This window comes from Callithrix jacchus, chromosome 15 (assembly GCF_049354715.1).
Source record: "Callithrix jacchus isolate 240 chromosome 15, calJac240_pri, whole genome shotgun sequence".
NCBI classification, from domain to species: domain Eukaryota; kingdom Metazoa; phylum Chordata; class Mammalia; order Primates; family Cebidae; genus Callithrix; species Callithrix jacchus.
This window is the reverse complement of record NC_133516.1, coordinates 24,590,549-24,608,479: the sequence shown is the minus strand read 5'-3', so window position 1 is coordinate 24,608,479 and position 17,931 is coordinate 24,590,549. Positions and strand designations below refer to the sequence as shown.

At 46.5% G+C, this 17,931-nt stretch overlaps 1 protein-coding gene across 6 annotated transcripts in view; it reads right to left on the bottom strand.

Moving 5' to 3' along the window:
• The window catches only part of BDH1 (3-hydroxybutyrate dehydrogenase 1), a 56,362-nt gene that overhangs the window by 15,146 nt on the left and 23,285 nt on the right, over positions 1-17,931 (bottom strand). For all 6 annotated transcript variants that reach the window (XM_008981430.5, XM_002758213.6, XM_078350554.1 and 3 more), the window contains exons 2-4: positions 15,757-15,882; positions 9,706-9,778; positions 8,637-8,747 (exon numbers count right to left, since the gene is read on the bottom strand). In XM_008981430.5, coding sequence (XP_008979678.1) covers positions 8,637-8,747; positions 9,706-9,778; positions 15,757-15,839 — 267 coding nt within the window. In that variant the 5' untranslated portion in view covers positions 15,840-15,882. The remainder of the gene's footprint in view (positions 1-8,636; positions 8,748-9,705; positions 9,779-15,756; positions 15,883-17,931) is intronic.

The window sequence follows — 17,931 nt, the reverse complement described above, 5'->3', positions numbered from 1 at the left end:
TCTTCCACCTGGTGGCTCTTCAAATGCCCCTTGGAGTACAGCCCACATGGTGGGAACCTCAGAAAGGTGGATTCTAGCTGAAATGCACAAGAGGTATCTGAATGTCCTTCCTCTTGGGACCTGGTTAACCCTGTTGCTATCATTCAGCTCTTCTCAGACCCCTACACAAGACCTCTCCTCTGCTCTAGACAGCATCACGACAATGGCCCTGTAGATCTCAGGGGAAGCTCCCCACTCCAAATCAGGGTGCCCATGTAAACTCTTTTTTTTCTTTTTGAGATGGAGTCTCACTCTGTTACTAGGCTAGAATGTAGTGGTGCCATCTCGATCTCGGCTCACTGCAACATTTGCCCATGGGTTCAAGCAATTCTCCTGCCTCAGCCTCCGGAGTAGCTGGGACTACAGGTTCATGCCACCATGCCTAGCTAATTTTTTGTATTTTTAGTAGAGATCGGATTTCACTGTGTTGGCCAGGATGGTCTCGATCGCTTGACCTTGTGCTCCACCTGCCTCGGCCTCCCAAAGTGCTGGGATTGCAGGCGTGCGCCACTGTGCCCAGCCATAAACTCTTAACCTGGCAGTTGGACAGTGAAGAGTTTTCTTTTAGAGGAAATTAGGGGGTTAATCTCACTGCCCACAGCTTCAGGCTTAGCATCCAGGCTCCCCAGGAGAGCAACGCCACCCTTCTATCTTCACCTGACAGACCACCCCAGGAACCCTCATCTGCCTTTGAGCAGCCTCCACACCCTGCTCCTGACAACCATGCCAACAGGGACGAAAGCTACCAGTTTGTCCCCAGTTATTCAGGGAAGCTTCCCAACCACCCTCAGCCTGCTGGCTGTGGACTCTGGTGGCCCGTTCCCTTCAGGGAACTGCCTTGCAGACCACACCTCCTCCCTGGCCCCTCTGTAGGTCTCTGGAGTCTCTGTCCACCTGTCTCACTGCTCAGGGACAAGCTTTCGGACCCGCTGAGTTGGTGCTTGTGTAACCGGCTTATTGATAAACCTACTTCTTTCTCTTACTGTCCCTTTCTACCTCACCTGTAAGCTATTTTTTCCACCCCTGGATGAAATTTCAGGCAAGTCTTAGAGCTTTGCCACTCATCTCCGATAGTGGACAGAGAGCCTCTTTGTTTTGGCTTGAAGAGTCCTGTTCAGTCTCTTAAGGAAATACTTCCAGCCCAGTACGGTTTGAAAACCCAAACTGCCAAGCTTGTCTCGGAGGTAAAGCTTTCCCCCACCCAGGCCTGAGAGCTGTGGGAAGTAGGTGCTGGTGGAGGTTGTCTTTCTCACTCTTTTCTAGCTTCTCCTCCCTCCTACTCTTAACTACTGACCCATCCAAGTTTGGATCCAGGAATGGCAAATGAAGGGCGAAACTATAGCCTTCTGAGGCTGGCTGCTGACTGCTGTTGCTGCCCCTGAGACGGCAGAGGCACAAAAGCCAGCTCTTCCGTCTTGGGGTGCTTCTGTGGAGCCCACAAAGATTCTGCCCTGGAGACCTCTGACCGCCACCCATCAGTGGCAGAGCAGCAGGCCTCCCCCAGCCCCTGGCCTCCGTGATGGACCCTTCTGGCTGGGGCCACATGGATCCTCTAGCTGGCTTACTGAATGGTTACCCTTAAGGTGACTCCAAGCAGCTCTCCCCCTTGTCCACACAGGGCCAGGCCACTGTTTCCTGCCCCGGTAGCAGGACAGCCGTCTCCCCAGCAGCTCTCTGCTCTGCTCCCAGATGAGCTATTCCTACCTCATTCTCTGGCCTTTAGACTTCTGGTAGACATTAGCATCCCATTCTGTGGCCTCCAGACTCCAGGCACAAATGGTAAACCAAGAAGCTCTCCAGGGAGTTCAAGAACTTGGAGAAGTCCAGAAGCTCTCCAAAGCATCCATATGAAGCCCATCTCTTTGAACTTGCCATCAGAGGGAAAATATCACAGCACACTAACAACTTTCCCAGCCCCTCAACCTCTTCTGCCTCCACTTCTTATAATACTGAGGCAGCCAATGAGCTGATTCTGGCAGAAAGATTTTAGTCTGTAGCATGTATGTGCAGGTGGTTTAGCACCTCAGGGAAGAATAGGACACGTGACACATGTCATGCATAAGCATCTTATCACACGTGTTAGAAACACTTCAAAGAGAGAAGCGAGCTTGGGCACTGGAATGTTCACGGGATGGGGCGGGAGGAGGAGCTAGCAAGCAGGTTGGGGAAGAACCCAGAGAGCATGGAGGCAAGAAACAAAGTGTTATGAGCAAGGGTGGTTTATCTGGTCGAAAGCTGCTGCCGGGTCGGGCATGATGTGGTCTGAGAAGTGGCCAATGGGTCTGGCGAAACGGGGGCTGTTGGTATCCTTGATAAAAGCTGGGTCAGAGGCACTTGGAGACCTTTCTGGTCTGGTCCTGCCTTCTTTTCCCAGCTTACCGGGGCACTGGGCTTCAGCCACCTCAAACTACTGGCAGTGCCTCATATGCCACCTGCCCCGTTTCACACGGAGCTCCTGTTCATCCTTCCAGATGGTGGTGAGACACCACCTCTCATTAAGCCTTCCCTGTGCTGATACAAGATCTGCTCCCATACCCCTCACTTCGCGCTGCTCCCCTCGAATTCTGCTTCAGTCACAGGGGCTTCCTGCTGTCTCTCAGGCACACCCTGCATGCTTCCTCCCGGGGCTTAGTACTGGGCTGTCCCCTCTTCCCCTGGGTTTCTGTGACATACTCATGCACCTCCTTTAGATGAGGGAGCTCCTCCTCTTACCCTCTTGGTCTTTCCTCCTTCCTGAAAATTGAACACCCCCTTCACCACATTCATGCTTTCTCTTCTTTTCCTGCTTTACTTTTCTCTACTGCTTTTATCAGCCCTCAGAGAAGCAATTTACTTATCTTATTACTTGTCTATCAACCCCCCTTGGAATATAAACTCCGCCAGGGCAAGAACTTTTCCCTGAGTTGTTATATGCTGTATCTCCAACAGAGAACACGGTCAGCTTATCTTAGGTGCTCAGTAAATATTTGCTGAATAAATAAACAAGTACATAAACAGGGTAATGGGGCAAAGCCTGATCCAGGTGGGTTAAGCCCCCTCTCAGGGTGCTTTCCTGCAATGAAGAGCAGAGACATGGGGAGGTAATGCACACAGGATGTTGTGGTGTAGAGGTTTGTGTGTATGAGTGAGTGTGTTGTGTGTGTGGGTGTGTGTGTGTGTGTGTATGCGTGTGCGTGCATGCATGTGCTGAAATGACCCAGCAGAGAGTGTGGAGCCAATGATGTAGGAGGCAGCAGACATCTGCTGGAGCTAAGTTCTTGAGTTGGTCCAAGGCAATGAGATATGAGACACAGAGGAAAACTAATTCTGAACAAGAGCGGGCAGAGTGTTTAGGTACAGATGTAGCCAGAATCCATCATGGGGCTAACATTGCAGAATCAGGCTAGAAACAAATCCCTCCTTTCAGCTTCCATGGTCCTTTATCCAAGTCTCTGGTGGCCCTGACTGCTTTCTGATTTGCCTAACTGGTCTGAGATAGCAAATGGAATGAGTCAAGAGGCGGATGCCCGCAGACATAAACTGGCAGTGAGTCTGTCTGGTACTTTCTTCAAAATGCCAGTCAACCAATTATAAAATCACTGTTGTAGGAGTGGAAGGACCTCAGATCACCAGTCCAATCCTATTAGTGTAGTAAGAGGAAACTAAGGCCCAGGAGGGAAAGTGTTTGCCCCTTCCCAAGGTTAGTGGTCAATCTGGGACTAGAACCCAAGGCTCCACGGCCCTTCAAAGAGAGAAGACTCTTTTGGAGAGTCTTCTGCAGCATCAAGCAGCCTCTGCACTGTGCTGTGGAATCTGAGTGTGGCTCCTTGTGTCACTGGACAAGCCAGCACAATGGTAGAGAAGCCTAACAAAGGACAAGGGACTTTAATACTTCCTTTTTTTTTTTGAGACGGAATCTTGCTCTGTCACCCAGGCTGGAGTGTAGTGGCACGATCTCAGTTCACTGCAACCTCTGCCTCTTAGGTTCAAGCGATTCTCCTGCCTCAGCTTCCTGAGTAGCTGAGATTACAGGCACATGCCACCATGTCCGGCTAATTTTTTTTTTTTTCAGTAGAGACAGGGTTTCATCATGTTGGTCAGGCTAGTCTTGAACTCCTGACCTGATGATCCACCTGCTTTGGCCTCCCAAAGTGCTGGAATTACAGGCACGAGCCACCATGCCTGGCCATTTAAAACATTTTTATGGCATCTCAGTTCTTACCAGGACCTGCTGAGGCAGGTTCACATTCTGCAGAAAAACCCAGCACCAAGGATGCCACACCCATCCCCCAGAACCCTCCCCTGACAGCCTCTCTCACACACTGCCAGGAGTGGTCCAGCCTTTCAGGAGAGCAGTTTGGGGATCTGAACAAAATCTAAAACCTGCACTCACATCTACAAAACATTCCCGAGAATCACCAATGGTTCCAGATAAAGATGTATGTGCAAGATGGCTCGCCAGGCTTTGTTAATACAGGTTGAGCACCCCAATCCAATAATCCCAAATCTGAAATGTCCCAAAACGTGAAACTTTTTGAGCACTGACATGATGCTCCTGGGAAATACTCATTGGAGCACTTTGGATTTTGGATTTTCAGATCAGAGATGATGAGCAAGTATAATGCAACTTTCAGATAAGAGATACTCAACCTGTAATAGCAAAAGTCCCAAATAATGTAAACACCTGCATTTAAGCTGCCTTGGAACAAGAGATTGGGAAGACTTTACTTTTTTTTTTTTTTGAGATGGAGTCTCGCTCTGTTGCCCAGACTAGAGTGCAGTGGCGCAATCTCGGCTCACTGCAACCTCTGCCTCCTGGGTTCAAGTGATTCTTGTGCCTCAGCCTCCCAAGTAGCTGGGATTACAGGCATGTGCCACCAAGTCCAGCTAATTTTTGTATTTTTAGTAGAGACAGGTTTTCACCATCTTGGCCAGGCTGGTCTCAAACTCCTGACCTCAGGTGATCTGCCCACCTCAGCCCCGCAAAGTGCTGGGATTACAGCCATGAGCCACCGCCCCTGACAATACTCTACTTTTTACATAATATATTTCTATATTATTTGAATTAATTATGAATATGTAGTATTACTTTTACAATTCAAAAGAAGTAAAGATTAAAAGGACAAACAAAACCTTCTCTGATCCAGATGGAATGTTTAGAGTGTGGCAATGCAAATGACTTCTATACTTGTTTATATTATTGAAATTTTTAAATTGAACAGGTATGGAACATTACAAAGATATCAAACATACTATGAAAAAGTCCTCCCCTGGGTTCCCACTGCCTTGAAAATGAAGAAAAATGTCTCACCCACTGAGCAGAGAAAGCAAGTTGTCCTGAATGCCCATTCTTCCCTTTGTCCTTCCTCTATAGCAGTAAAACGCCTGATGTTTTAGGCAGGGTACATATTGTCTCAGAATACTCACTACATTTCCCAGCCTTCCTTGCAGCCAGGTAAGGCCACATGACTACGTTCTGGCCAAGAGAATGAGAGCACAAGTGATATTTGGGAAGCTTTTGGGTCTTGTCCTTAAAGAACAGGGGTATGTACTCAGAAGAGAAATACAATCAAAACAACACTGAGATACATTTCCCACCTATCAGACTAGCAAAAGCCAAAAGCTTGAAGCACACTCTGCTGGTGAAATTGTGTGGAAATAGGCACTCATACACTCCTGGTGGGAATGTAAAATTACATGACCCTGTGATGAAAAATTTGGGAATCTTTTAAAATGACAATATATTTTATTTACCCTCTGATCTAAGAGCAATCTCACTCCTAGGAATCTACTCTAAAGATAATCCCCCATTAATGCAAAAACACAAGGTTATTCATTGTGGCATTATTTGTAATTGCAAAATATTGAAAGCACCTAAATGCTCATCTATAGGAGATTAGTGAAGTAAATTAGGATCTACCCACTGAGTGGGGTGCTTCAAAGCTGTTTAAAAAGTGAATAAGATCTCTGTGAGGTCATACAAATTGATTTTCAAGATATATTGGTAACTTTTAAAAAACCAAAGAGCATATGCAATGTGCAAACACTTGTGTAACATGGGGGGAAATGAAAGAATGGAGTGGAATGGACAGAAGGTGAGGGAATAACACTACTTTTAGTTTACCTATTTGTATAATTTTTGACTTTTCAAACTTGTTAATGGTTTACATATTCAGAAATTAAATTATGCCAACAAGAATGAGGGAAAACAGATCACAAATAAATGGCATTGTATTTCAAATAAATAATATTATAATAAAAAACAATAATTAATCCACATAGCTTTTAAAAATAGTGCTTTGGGCCAGGCATGGTGGTTCACACCTGTAATCCCAGCACTTTGGGAGGCTGAGGCAGGTGGATCACATGAGGTCAGGAGTTCAAGACCAGCCTGGCCAATATGGTGAAACCTGAAACCCCATCTCTACTAAAAATACAAAAATTAGCCAGGCATGGTGGCAGGAGCCTATACTACCAGCTACTCAGAAGGCTGAGGGAAGAGAATTGCTTGAGCCCGGGAGGCAGAGATTGGACTGAGCCAAGATCACAGCACTGCACTCTAGCTCCTGCTGGGGCGACAGGGCAAGACTCCATGTTAAAAAAAAATAGTGCTTTGTATACCTTTAGCCATACTTTTAAAGTCAAAAAACACTTTAAAGAAATCCTAAATAAGCTCTACTGTGGTGACCACGGAGGTGCTTAGACCTCCCTCAGGAAAGTCTGCTGCGGTAGCGACTGACAGCTACGCCTTCGCCAGCACTACAACCTGGCCCACAGCCATGGCATGAATGCCATGACCACACATGCCGGCCTGCTCCCGGCCAATGACCGCACATGGAAGGAATGCTGGGCTGGCCATTCCTGCCCAACACTGGTCTCTTCTAACAAACAACCTTTTCTTGGATATTCCCCAAGGTCCTCACAAAGACTGTCAGTCTACACTGCAGTCTGAAGCACTGCCTCCCTAATCCTCCTTCCTTGCAGTTTCTTATCACAGACTATATTACGATCAAAAGCTTTCCCTGCCTTTTTCTGCCCCTTCCCCTTGAAACTTTATAGGCATGTCCCTAATCAATCTCTTGCACATCTACTCCTATTTTGGCATTGACTTCTTGGAGGATCCAAGCTGACACCCTACTTAGTAAAGTTTGCTATTTGTAATAATATGAATATAGCAATTCTGACACTATGTTGTGTGTATTGCAGGACTAATCAATTAAGTAAATATATTGATATAGGAATCAAGAGTTCTAACTGCAGGAGAAGGAAGAAATATGAATGAGATAAGCAAGGAAGAATGCCGTTGTGTTGAACTGGAGTAGGAGATCAGTGTAACCTCGTGATTTTATGAATAAATAAATAAAATCACAAGGTTACACTGACTTCAGATGTATGCTACAGATAGATAAAGCATGTGCATATGTGTGCATGTGTGTGATGATACATACGTCTTTAGCTCTGTCCATTCAGAGGGGCAAGGATGAGCAATGCCCTCAGCCCCACTGGCAATGAGCCCACCTAGTGCCCAGATCTTGGTTTCTAAATTTCATTAAAAGGAGTGGTAGAACACACACATCTACAGAGAGACGTGTGTGAATGGTCATAACAGCATTATTCACAATAACCCAAACCCTAACATTTTTATCCAAACATCGAGCAACTAGTGAATGGATGTTTTAAAAATATAGTACAGGCATACAAGGGAATACCATTCAGCAATACAAAGGAACAAGCCACTGATGCATTGTACAACACGGATGACTCTCAAAAACACTACACTAAGTGAAAGAAGCCTGGCCCCAAAGGCCACGTATTGTATGATTCCATGTAGATGAAAAGTCCAGAAAACACAAACCTAAAGAACTAGAAATTAGTGGCTGCTCAGGCCTAGAGGTGTATGTGGGGATTAACTGTCAATGGTCAAGAGACAGAATTCTGAGTGATGGAGAGGTTCGAAAACTGGATTATGGTGTTGGGCGCACAACTCTCTAAATTGGGGACTATCCACAGTTTGCTTTTGCAGTCTCATGCCCCAGTGCTTCCCTTCATGCACCTTCAATTCTACTTGATGTGTCCCAAAGGAGCCTCATGCTTTCAAGCCTCTGCCCAGGTGATTCCTCCTGTCCGGCAGGCAACTCCTCCCAGTTTCCTCCTATGGCAGTATTATTTGCTCTCCAGGGCCCAGAACAAATGTCACTTCCTCTGGCATGCCATCATCAGTCCCTTCCTTCTGTACAGTCTCGCTGAAACTTCTTGCACACCCCTGAGAATCTTCTTTACTCTAATTCATCAGCTGTGTCTACTCATGGCTGTCTCCTCACCACTCCACAGGGAGCAACTTCAGAACAGGGACAAGGTCTCATTCTTCTACTGCACCTAGCAAAGTGTCAGGTACATCATTAGCATTTGATGAATGATGGAGGGATGAGTAGATAGATGGATGGATGCATGGATGATTGATGGACAAAGCTGTGAAGAATAAGTGAGACTGAAGCCAGTGAAATGTACCGGCCTGTTTAAGCAAAGATGAGCCAGTTGTTAGGAAAGGCATTTTTAAAAGACTATAAAACAATGACTGTGTGTAAAAGACAATGGTGAAGGAGATAACCGTGTCTTACCTTCATCAAGCAGCCAGCAAACACAAGGAAGCCTTTGGAATGCAGATGCTTGGCCAGTGAGAATCCAAATCCAGAGTCACAGCCTGTGACCAGGACAGCTTTGCTGCCAACCTGTTATACAAGGTCAGATCCCATGTTAGGAACCCAGGGTCCAGGACAAAGTGACAAGGCCTCTCCACCCTCTGTGCAGTGACACTTCCTGAGTGGCCCAAGCCTGGCCCTCCCTACCTTGTTCTTGCTATCTGGAGAAGCACCTCGGTATAGCGGAAAGGCCAGGTTCTAACCTGACTCTGCTGCCAACCAGCAAAATCACTTGGGAAAATTACTTCTGCCTTTAGGATCTCATCTACAATCACCCATGCTACATGTGGGAAAACAGAGGTCTTTTTTTAAATGCTCAATGTAGTTAGTGATAGAGCTGGAATTGAAACCAGGGCTGAGAGATTCCAGAGCCTAAACTCTTTTTTTTTTTTTGAAATGGAGTTTGGCTCTTGTTGCCCAGGCTGGAGTGCAACAGCTCAATCAATATCAGCTCACTGCAACCTCCAGCTCCAGGGTTCAAGCAATTCTCCCACCTCAGCCTCCTGAGTAGCTGGGATTACAGGCATGTGCCACCACACCTGGCTAATTTTGTATTTTTAGTAGAGATGGATGTTTCTCCATGTTAGTCATGTTGGTCTTAAACTCCTGGCCTCAGGTGATCCTCCCATCTCGGCCTCCCAAAATGCTGGGATTACAGGTGTAAGCCACTGCGCTCGGCATAGAGTCTAAATTCTTAACCCCTAACTTGCTGAGTGGGGCTGGGAGTTCTGGCTCCCCACTAGGCCTCCACTGATAGCTTCCTGGCTGGGAGGGGCTGGAATGCCTCATTACTGCTTCCTTCCCATATAGATGGGGGTGTGTGATACCATTATTAATGAGAAGCTTTGAGGGAGGGTTGAGTGAGAAAGTGGCTCCGAGTGTCCTGGAAACACTAAAGCCCCACTCTGAAGGTAGCTCAGGGCCCAGGGCTGAGAAGAAGGGGTTCTGACCATCCAACTGGCCCCCAGTTAGCTGTGCTTCCACTCACCGGCTCCACTGCACTGGCATAAGTCCGACGGCCAATCGGGATAAAGGAGGCAGAACAAAACAATAGTGGGCGTCTGCAAGAGAAAAGGAAACCATCAGTACAGGACTGACCTTGTTCTTGGGGCAGAAGCAACTAGACAGACCCTCAGCCACCACTGGCCTGAAGTAGGACTGTGTGTCTCTCCAGCCCAGGCTCCTGGAGACAGCTTGCTGGTACAACTGAGAAAGAGGCCCTCTTTCCACCAGGGTTGCTAGGCTGATAGAATGTGAGCCAGCATTTGCTATGGCTATGTTTGCCACTGTCTAGAATAAGCCTTCCTGAGAATAAAGCCAATTTAGAAGCTAGCTACCTTTGTTGGGTAGGCTCTGCCAAACCTTGACCGTCCGGTGCCCCACTCCAATAAAGTTCCATTTTCTGCTTTCCAAGGTACATAGATAGGTAATGTTTCAGGCTAATTCAAGTTTGAACGATTCTTGCATTAGTATGTTTTGGTAAAGCCTTCTGCAATTTCAGTGTCTTAATCCCCAGGAGGCTCAGCTTCCTGATAGTTATTTCAATCAAATTTTTTATTTTGAAATAATTGTAGATTCACATGCAGTTAAGAAATAACACAGAGAGATGCCAGGCACGTCACCTAATTTCCCCGAAGGGTAGCATCTTTTGAAACTACATTACAGTATCAAAACCAGGACATTGACACTGATACAATACAAATACAGAACATTTCCATCGCCACAAGGATCCTTCATGTTACCCTTTTATAGCCACGCCCACTTTCTTCCCACCCCACACCATCTTTAACCACAAATCTGTTCCCTCTCTCTATAATTTTAGCCTTTCAAGAATGCTATGTAAATGGAATCATACAGTGTGTATCCTTTAGGGACTGGCTTTTTCATTCAACATAATTCTCTGAAGATTCATCCAGATTGTTGTGTATTGATAGTTCGCTCCTGTTTGTTGCTAGGTAGTGCTCCATGGGGTACCACAGTTTGCTATTTACCTATTGAAGGACATCGGGGTTGTCTGCAGTTTGGGCATATTATGAATAAAGCTGCCTGAACATTCCTACATAGGTTTTTGCGCAAACATTAAGTTTTCATTTCTCTTGGATAAATGCCCAGAGGTGTAATTGCTGGGTTGTATGGTAGTTGCATGTTTAGTTTCTTAAGAAACGGACAAACTGTTTCTGAAAGTGACTACTGCAGTCTACATTCCCAGTAGCAATGTCTGAGTGACCCAGTTTCCCCATATCCTTGCTGGTGTTTGGTGGTGTCACGATTTTCTAGTTTAGCCATGCCGAACACTGTATCACGGTATTTTGCTTGGTTTTAATTGGCACTTCCCTAATGGCTAATGATGCTGATCATTTTTCATGTTTATTTGCCACCTGTCTCAGGCTGTTTGTGCTGCTATAACAAAATACCATAGACTGGGTAGCTTATAAATGACAGAAATGTATTCCTTACAGTTCTAGAAGCTGGGCGTTGAAGAACAAAATGCCAGCAGACTGTTTGTGAGGGCCCATTTTTTCAAAGACAGAAGTCTTCTGACTGTAACCTCACATGGCAAAGGGGTGGGGAGTCTCTCTCAGATCTCTTTTACAAGGGCACTAATCCCACTCATGAGGGCTCCACCTAATGAACTAATCACCTCCCAGCGCCCCTACCTCCTAGTACCAATACCTCGGGAGTTAGGATTTCAACACAGGAATTTGAGGAGAACACAAATATTCAGACCACGGCACCATATGTTTGGCAAAATGTCTCTTCGTGTCTTTCGTCCATATTCTATTGAATTGTTTGTTCTTCTACACCATGGAATGTTGAGAGTTCTCTAGATGTCCTAGCTGTTGGTCCTTTGTTACATATGTGGTATGCAAAACTCTTCTTCTAGTCTATAACTTGCCGTTTTATCCTCTGTCACAGGGTCTGCTGCAGGGGAAAAGTGTTTCACTTAGACTTGGAATCAGGAGACCAGGTTCTAACTCAGCTCCTGCCACCAACCAACAGTGATGCTTGGGGAAATTTCAGGATCTCAGTGTCCCCATCTACAATCACCCATGCAACCCTTGGGACAACGGAGGAATTTTTAAATGCCCCATGTAGTTAGTGATAGAGCTGGAACTGAAACTCCAGAGTCTAAACTCTTAACTCCTAAATAAAGTCTAATTTTTTTCTTTTATGAGGCATACTTTTGGTGTCAATTCTCAGAGTTCTTTGCCCTGAGAACCCAAAGATTTTCTTCTATCTTCTTTTCTAAAAGTTTTACAGTTTTGGCTGGGCTCGGTAGCTCATGCCTGTAATCCCAGCACTTTGGGAGGCCGAGGTGGGCGGACGCTTGAGCTCAGGAGTTTGAGACCAGCCTGGGCAATATGGCAAAACCCTGTCTCTACAAAACATATGAAAATTAGTAAGGCATGGTGGCTCACGCCTGAAAGTCCCAGCTACTTGGGAGGCTGAGGCAGGAGGATCACCTGAGCCTGGGAGGGGGAGGTTGCAATGAGCTGAGTTTGTGCCACTGCACTCCAGCCTGGGCAACAGAGGGAGACCCTATCTCAGAAAAAAAAAAAGTTTTATATTTTATATCTTAAGTCTTGAGTTAATTTTTGTATAAGATGTCAGACTTAGGTCTAAGTTTTGTATCCATTTGCTCCACTATCATTTTTTGAAAATGTTATCTTTCCTCCATTGACTTGCTTTTCCACTTTTGTCAAAAATTGGTTGGGCATATTTGGGTGGGCCTATTTCTGGATTTTCTATTCTATTTCACTGATACATGTGTTGCTACCTCATTTTTCTTCTTCAAAACTGTTTTAGCTATTCCATTTCCTTTGCCTTTCCATATAAATTTTAGAGTAATCTTATCTTTATCTATGAAAAATATGACTGGGATTTTTATAAAAAGTATGCTAGGCCGGGCGCGGTGGCTCACTCCTGTAATCCCAGCACTTTGGGAGGCCGAGGAGGGTGGATCACGAGGTCAAGAGATCGAGACCATCCTGGTCAGCATGGTGAAACCCCGTCTCTACTAAAAATACAAAAAATTAGCTGGGCATGGTGGCGCGTGCCTGTAATACCAGCTACTCAGGAGGCTGACGCAGAAGAATTGCCTGAACCTAGGAGGTGGAGGTTGCGGTGAGCCGAGATCACACCATTGCACTCCAGCCTGGGTAACAAGAGCAAAACTCCATGAAACAGAAAGGGAAGGAAGGAAGGAAGGAGGGAAGGAAGGAAGGAAGGAAGGAGAGAAAAGAAGGAAGGAAGGAAGGAAGGAAGGAGAGAAAAGAAGGAAGGAAGGAAGGAAGGAAGGAAGGAAGGAAGGAAGGAAGGAAGGAAGGAAGGCAGGCAGGCAGGCAGGCTAAACCTGTATATCAATTTGGGGAAAGTTAGCATCTTTACTTTGTTGACTCTTCCAATTCCTGAGTACACTACGGGTTTCCATTTATATAGATCTTTGATTGCTTTCATCAGTGTTGTGGAGGTTATAGCATTTAAATCCTATACATGCAACCAGCCATGGTGGCTCACACCTGTAATCCCAGCACTTTGGGAGGCCAAAGCAGGTGGATCACCTGAGGTCAGGAGCTCAAGACCAACCTGGCCAACATGGTGAAACTCTATCTCTACTAAAAATACAAAAACCTAGCTGGGCGTGGTGGACGTGGTTGGGGTTTGCCTATAATCCCTGCTTGTCAGGAGGCTGGGGAAGGAGAACTGTTTGAACCTAGGAGCGAGAGGTTGCCGTGAGCCAAGATCGCACCATTGCACTCCAGTCTGAACAACGAGAGTGAAACTCTGCATCAAAAACAAACAAACACAAACAAAACAAAACACAAATCCTACACATGCTTCGTTATGTGTAACATGCTTTGTTACACGGAAGTATTTCTCTTTTTTTGAGCAACTACAAATGGTGTTGTCCCCTCCATGCTGCCCTGATGATATTTACTCTACCCTGACTCAGCTCTGTGCTGCCCACATACCACCCAGGCCCCTCTCAGCCCATCCAGAAGATTCAGAATTCCCTTTGACAACCTTTCTTTCCCCTCAAGTGAGCCAGGAGCTTGACTAAGCCTCACTTTCCTTAAATTTCAGAACAAAACCTTTGTGAAAGTATTTTAACTTCCTGTGGGATGACTTTCTCCTCTATAAAAAAACCTCCAGAAATCTCTAAAAGCCGTATTTTAGAGAAATCCCTAAAAGCTATATTTGAGACAGATCTTGCCATTTTTATGAATCACTCACTGAAAAAACAATTACAGCCAGTCACCTTCTTTCACAAGCCCTTCAACAAAGCCAAGCTCTATCCCCACCCAGATGGCAGTGGCCTCCTGCTGATGGGGCATTCCAAACTCTTTTCACAAGGTGTCTTCAGGTCGGTGGAGCCCCAGCTCCAAGTGAAGCCTCCATATCTCTCAGAAATGAATTCAAGCAAATGCTGCTAAAAGCCAGGCCGGGCACTGTGAATCCCAGTACTTTGGGAGGGTGAGGCAGGCGGATCACTTGAAATCCGGAGTTTAAGACCAGCCTGGCCAACATGGCAAAAACCGGTCTCTACTCAAAATACAAAAAATTTAGCTGGGTGTGATGGCGCATGCCTGTAGTCCCAGCTACTCAGAAGGCTGAGGCAGGAGAACTGCTTGAACCTGGGAGGCAGAGGTTGCACTGAGCCGAGATGGTGCCACAATGCCTGGGCATTGTGAGTCTCAGCCTAAATGCACCTTCTTCTAAAAATACTATTGGCATAGAAAATACCAGTGATGTAGCTCCTGAGATTTTGAATTCAACCTAACCTTCAATTTCATTCCCCGCAAATATAACAGAAAAAAAAGGCATTTCTTGTTTTTTCCTTGCTCAGACTGCAAAAGAGTAAAATGTGGCATCAGAGCCCACTGGATCCCCTGGGAAAAGGCAATTCCAGGCGCTCTCAAAGAAGAACAGCTGCTTGTCTAATTTGAACTTACATAATGCTTCCTTGAAATCACACAAATGAGTCAGTGAAGTCTTGGGACATTTCAGTGAACTGATTTCATGCATAACATTTTAAAAGAGCAGTTATCCAGGTGACTAATGAGACGCATAAAATAACATACCTCCTGGCACGATGGGTGGAGAAGGGCACCGCTTCACTGCTGCAGGCTTCTTGCCACACAAACCCAAACTGAGAGACATCATACAACATAACCAGCCAGAGTGTCAAGGTCGTGAGCGAAAAAGATTGACGACCTGCCCCCAGTAGGAAGAAACTAAAAAGACATGATACCTCCGTGTCATGTGGGATTCGGGATTAGATCCTGGACCAGAAAAAGGTCCATCGGTAGCCACTTGGCAACACTGGAATGAGGTGTGTAGACTAGTTAGTGGTATTCTCTCAATGGTAATTTCCTGATTTCGATCATTGCAGTGTGATTGTATAAGACATTAACATTTAGGGAAGTTAGTTAGCTGAAGGGGATCCAGAAACCCTTTGCAACACTTTTTGCAGTTTTGTGTTTAAGTCTAAAGTTATTTCAAATAACAAGTGTTTTAAGAAGCGGTACGGCCAGGCAGGGTGGCTCATGCCTGTAATCCCAGCACTTTGGGAGGCTGAGGCAGGTCGATCACTTGAGTTCAGGAGTTCAAGACCAGCCTGGCCACCCTGTCTCTACTAAAAATACAAAAATTAGCAGGACATGGTGGCATGTGCCTGTAATCCCAGCTATTGAAAAGGCTGAGGTGGGAGAATCTCTTGAACCCAGGAGGTGGAGGTTGCAGTGAGCCAAGATTGTGCCATTGTACCCCAGCCTGGATGACAGAGCGAGACTCCATCAAAAAAAAAAGAAAAAAGAAAAAAAGAAGCAGTTATGAAAGACATTCCTTTTTGCCCTGTGAACCCTGGGAAGAAATGTCTTCCCAGGACACCTCAGAATTTCCTCTGCTAGGAGACATAGGTATTGAGAGACATCTTTGAGAATCAGGCCTCATTACTGCCTGTACCGACCATGTGTGAAAAGCTCTGCTTGCCCAGAAAATGTCACCCTCAAGGCCACCACCACCTCTAGTTGCTTACCTTGCTCCATTTTCTCTATCACAGGCACGTAGGGTTTTTTCTGGGAGCCATGACAGGGGTCTGGAGAGGCGGGTGGCCAGCATGGCAGCCACAAGTGGTAGAATGGCCCACTTCCTCCCGGCGGCTCTGAAACACAAAACGCACCCTCAGCATTGCTTTGTTGCCTTCGGGGCTCTAATGAGGAGTAGTCATGTTTCTTTCAGGTTGTGAAAGTCAAACTGGGCTGGATCGGTTCCACGCAGGTCCAGTCCTGGTACCAGGTAGTCTGCGCTGGTTGCTCTCTTAAGCTGCAGCCTCATGATGGAAAGAGTCAAGAGCCAGGGTGTCTGGAAGCCTGGGTTCTGGCTCTAGCTGTGCCACCAATGCACTGGGCAACCTTGGGCAAGTCATCGCCGATTCATAACGTGAGCAGGTTGGCCCAGATCAGTGATCCTCAAACCCGCCAACAGCTGTGAGACTCAGGGACCTAACCCTCAGGGATCAGACTCAGCAAATCCTATTCCTCTAAGTTGGTGAAACACCCACCTGTGATGCCCCAAGGCATCAGCTTCACTCCCGAGGTGCCCACCTGCCTCTGTAGGCAGCTTGTCCTCATGTCACATAGCATCTGACCCAGCTCTTCGCCTCTTTCCCCCATCCCAACAAACAAGAGGCCTATGTCTCTGAGACTGAATTCATCAGTAATTCACTATAGCACAGAGTTTGGAGCTGCCAAATAAGAGACTCTAGTAATTAAAACACACACATGACCTCCCCCTTCCCTCCCCATTTGAGGTTAAATCAACCTATTGCAACAAGGCCAAGAATCTCTTGGTAACACCTTAAGGCTACCCGGCACCACCACTCTTCTGCATTGACTGCTGATCAGCACGTGAATATGTTGCCCTCCTGTTGTTAACAGTGATTCCTCCACACCTAAGGGAAGGAAGGTGGGCAGGTAAATAGGTTCTAGCCTCTCCTTTGCCTACCTGGATATAGTCTGTCATACTGTTCCCAGTAATAAGGTACTGCCTGAGGGGCTCCTCCCCGGCCTGTTTGCTGCCACCCCAAACCTGACTGATCACCAGCCACCTGGGCCCAAGGTCAGCAGTAAGTGTTAACTAAGCAACCACTGCCTTGCTGTACTGCCAGAGACAGGTGGGGGCATTTAATCTGTTTAATCCTCAGGAAAGAAAAGCAGGCAAAATCTCTGGCTTACAGTATCTTTCTGGAACTACAGTAAACTATCGCCCCTATTTGCCACACCCATAAGCACTGCAGCCTGAGAAACCTTTTTATTGATTGATTGATTGATTGAGACAGAGTCTGTCTCTCAGGCTGAAGTGCAATGGTGCAGTCTCGGCTCACTGCAACCTCTGCCTCCTGGGTTCAAGCAATTCTCTTGCCTCAGCCTCCAAGTAGCTGGGACTGCAGGCACCCACCATCACACCCAGCTAATTTTTTTTGTATTTTAGTAGAGACAGAATTTCACCATGTTGGCCAGGATGGTCTTGATCTCCTGACCTTGTGATCTGCCCAACTCGGCCTCCCAAAGTGCTGGGATTACAGGTGTGAGCCACCACGCCCAGCCGAGAAACATTTTTAACGCGAGTCAGGCTATGCAACTTCCTTGTTTAAAGCCAACTTTCCATGCCTGCTGGGGCTGACCTCCACCTCCGTGGAGGCCTCTAGTTCACCGGGCCACCCTCCTCTTTGCTCACTGCACTGCAGCCAGCACTGACCCTGAGAGCTCCTCACCTATGCTAGGCTGTCTCCTGCCTCAGACCTGGCTCCTCCTCTGCCCTCATCCTGGATGCTGAGTCCTCTGACTCACTTACTAAAGCGGCTCCCATGCAGCATACAGCTTGGTCTCTGTAAGATCACTCTCATAGCAACTACCGTAATCCAAAATTATCTTATTTGTTATAAAGTAAATAATAGATCGTAAGCTCAGTGATGCCAGGAGCCCTGTCCACCTGGTTCACTACCAAATCCTCAGTGCCTAGAACGAGCCTAACACAAAGGAGGCACTCTGAGTCCCTGGGGTGTGGGGAGGAGCTGAGTGGGCTCCCGCAGGGCAGTCTGGAGGTGAAAAGTCGGCCTGTGGCCACAAAAGAAGTTTCCACGGTAAGCACCTTGCAGAGAGCAGCAGAATGGAGCCCAGACTGGCTTTTTATGGTTCTGTGGAAGGCACAG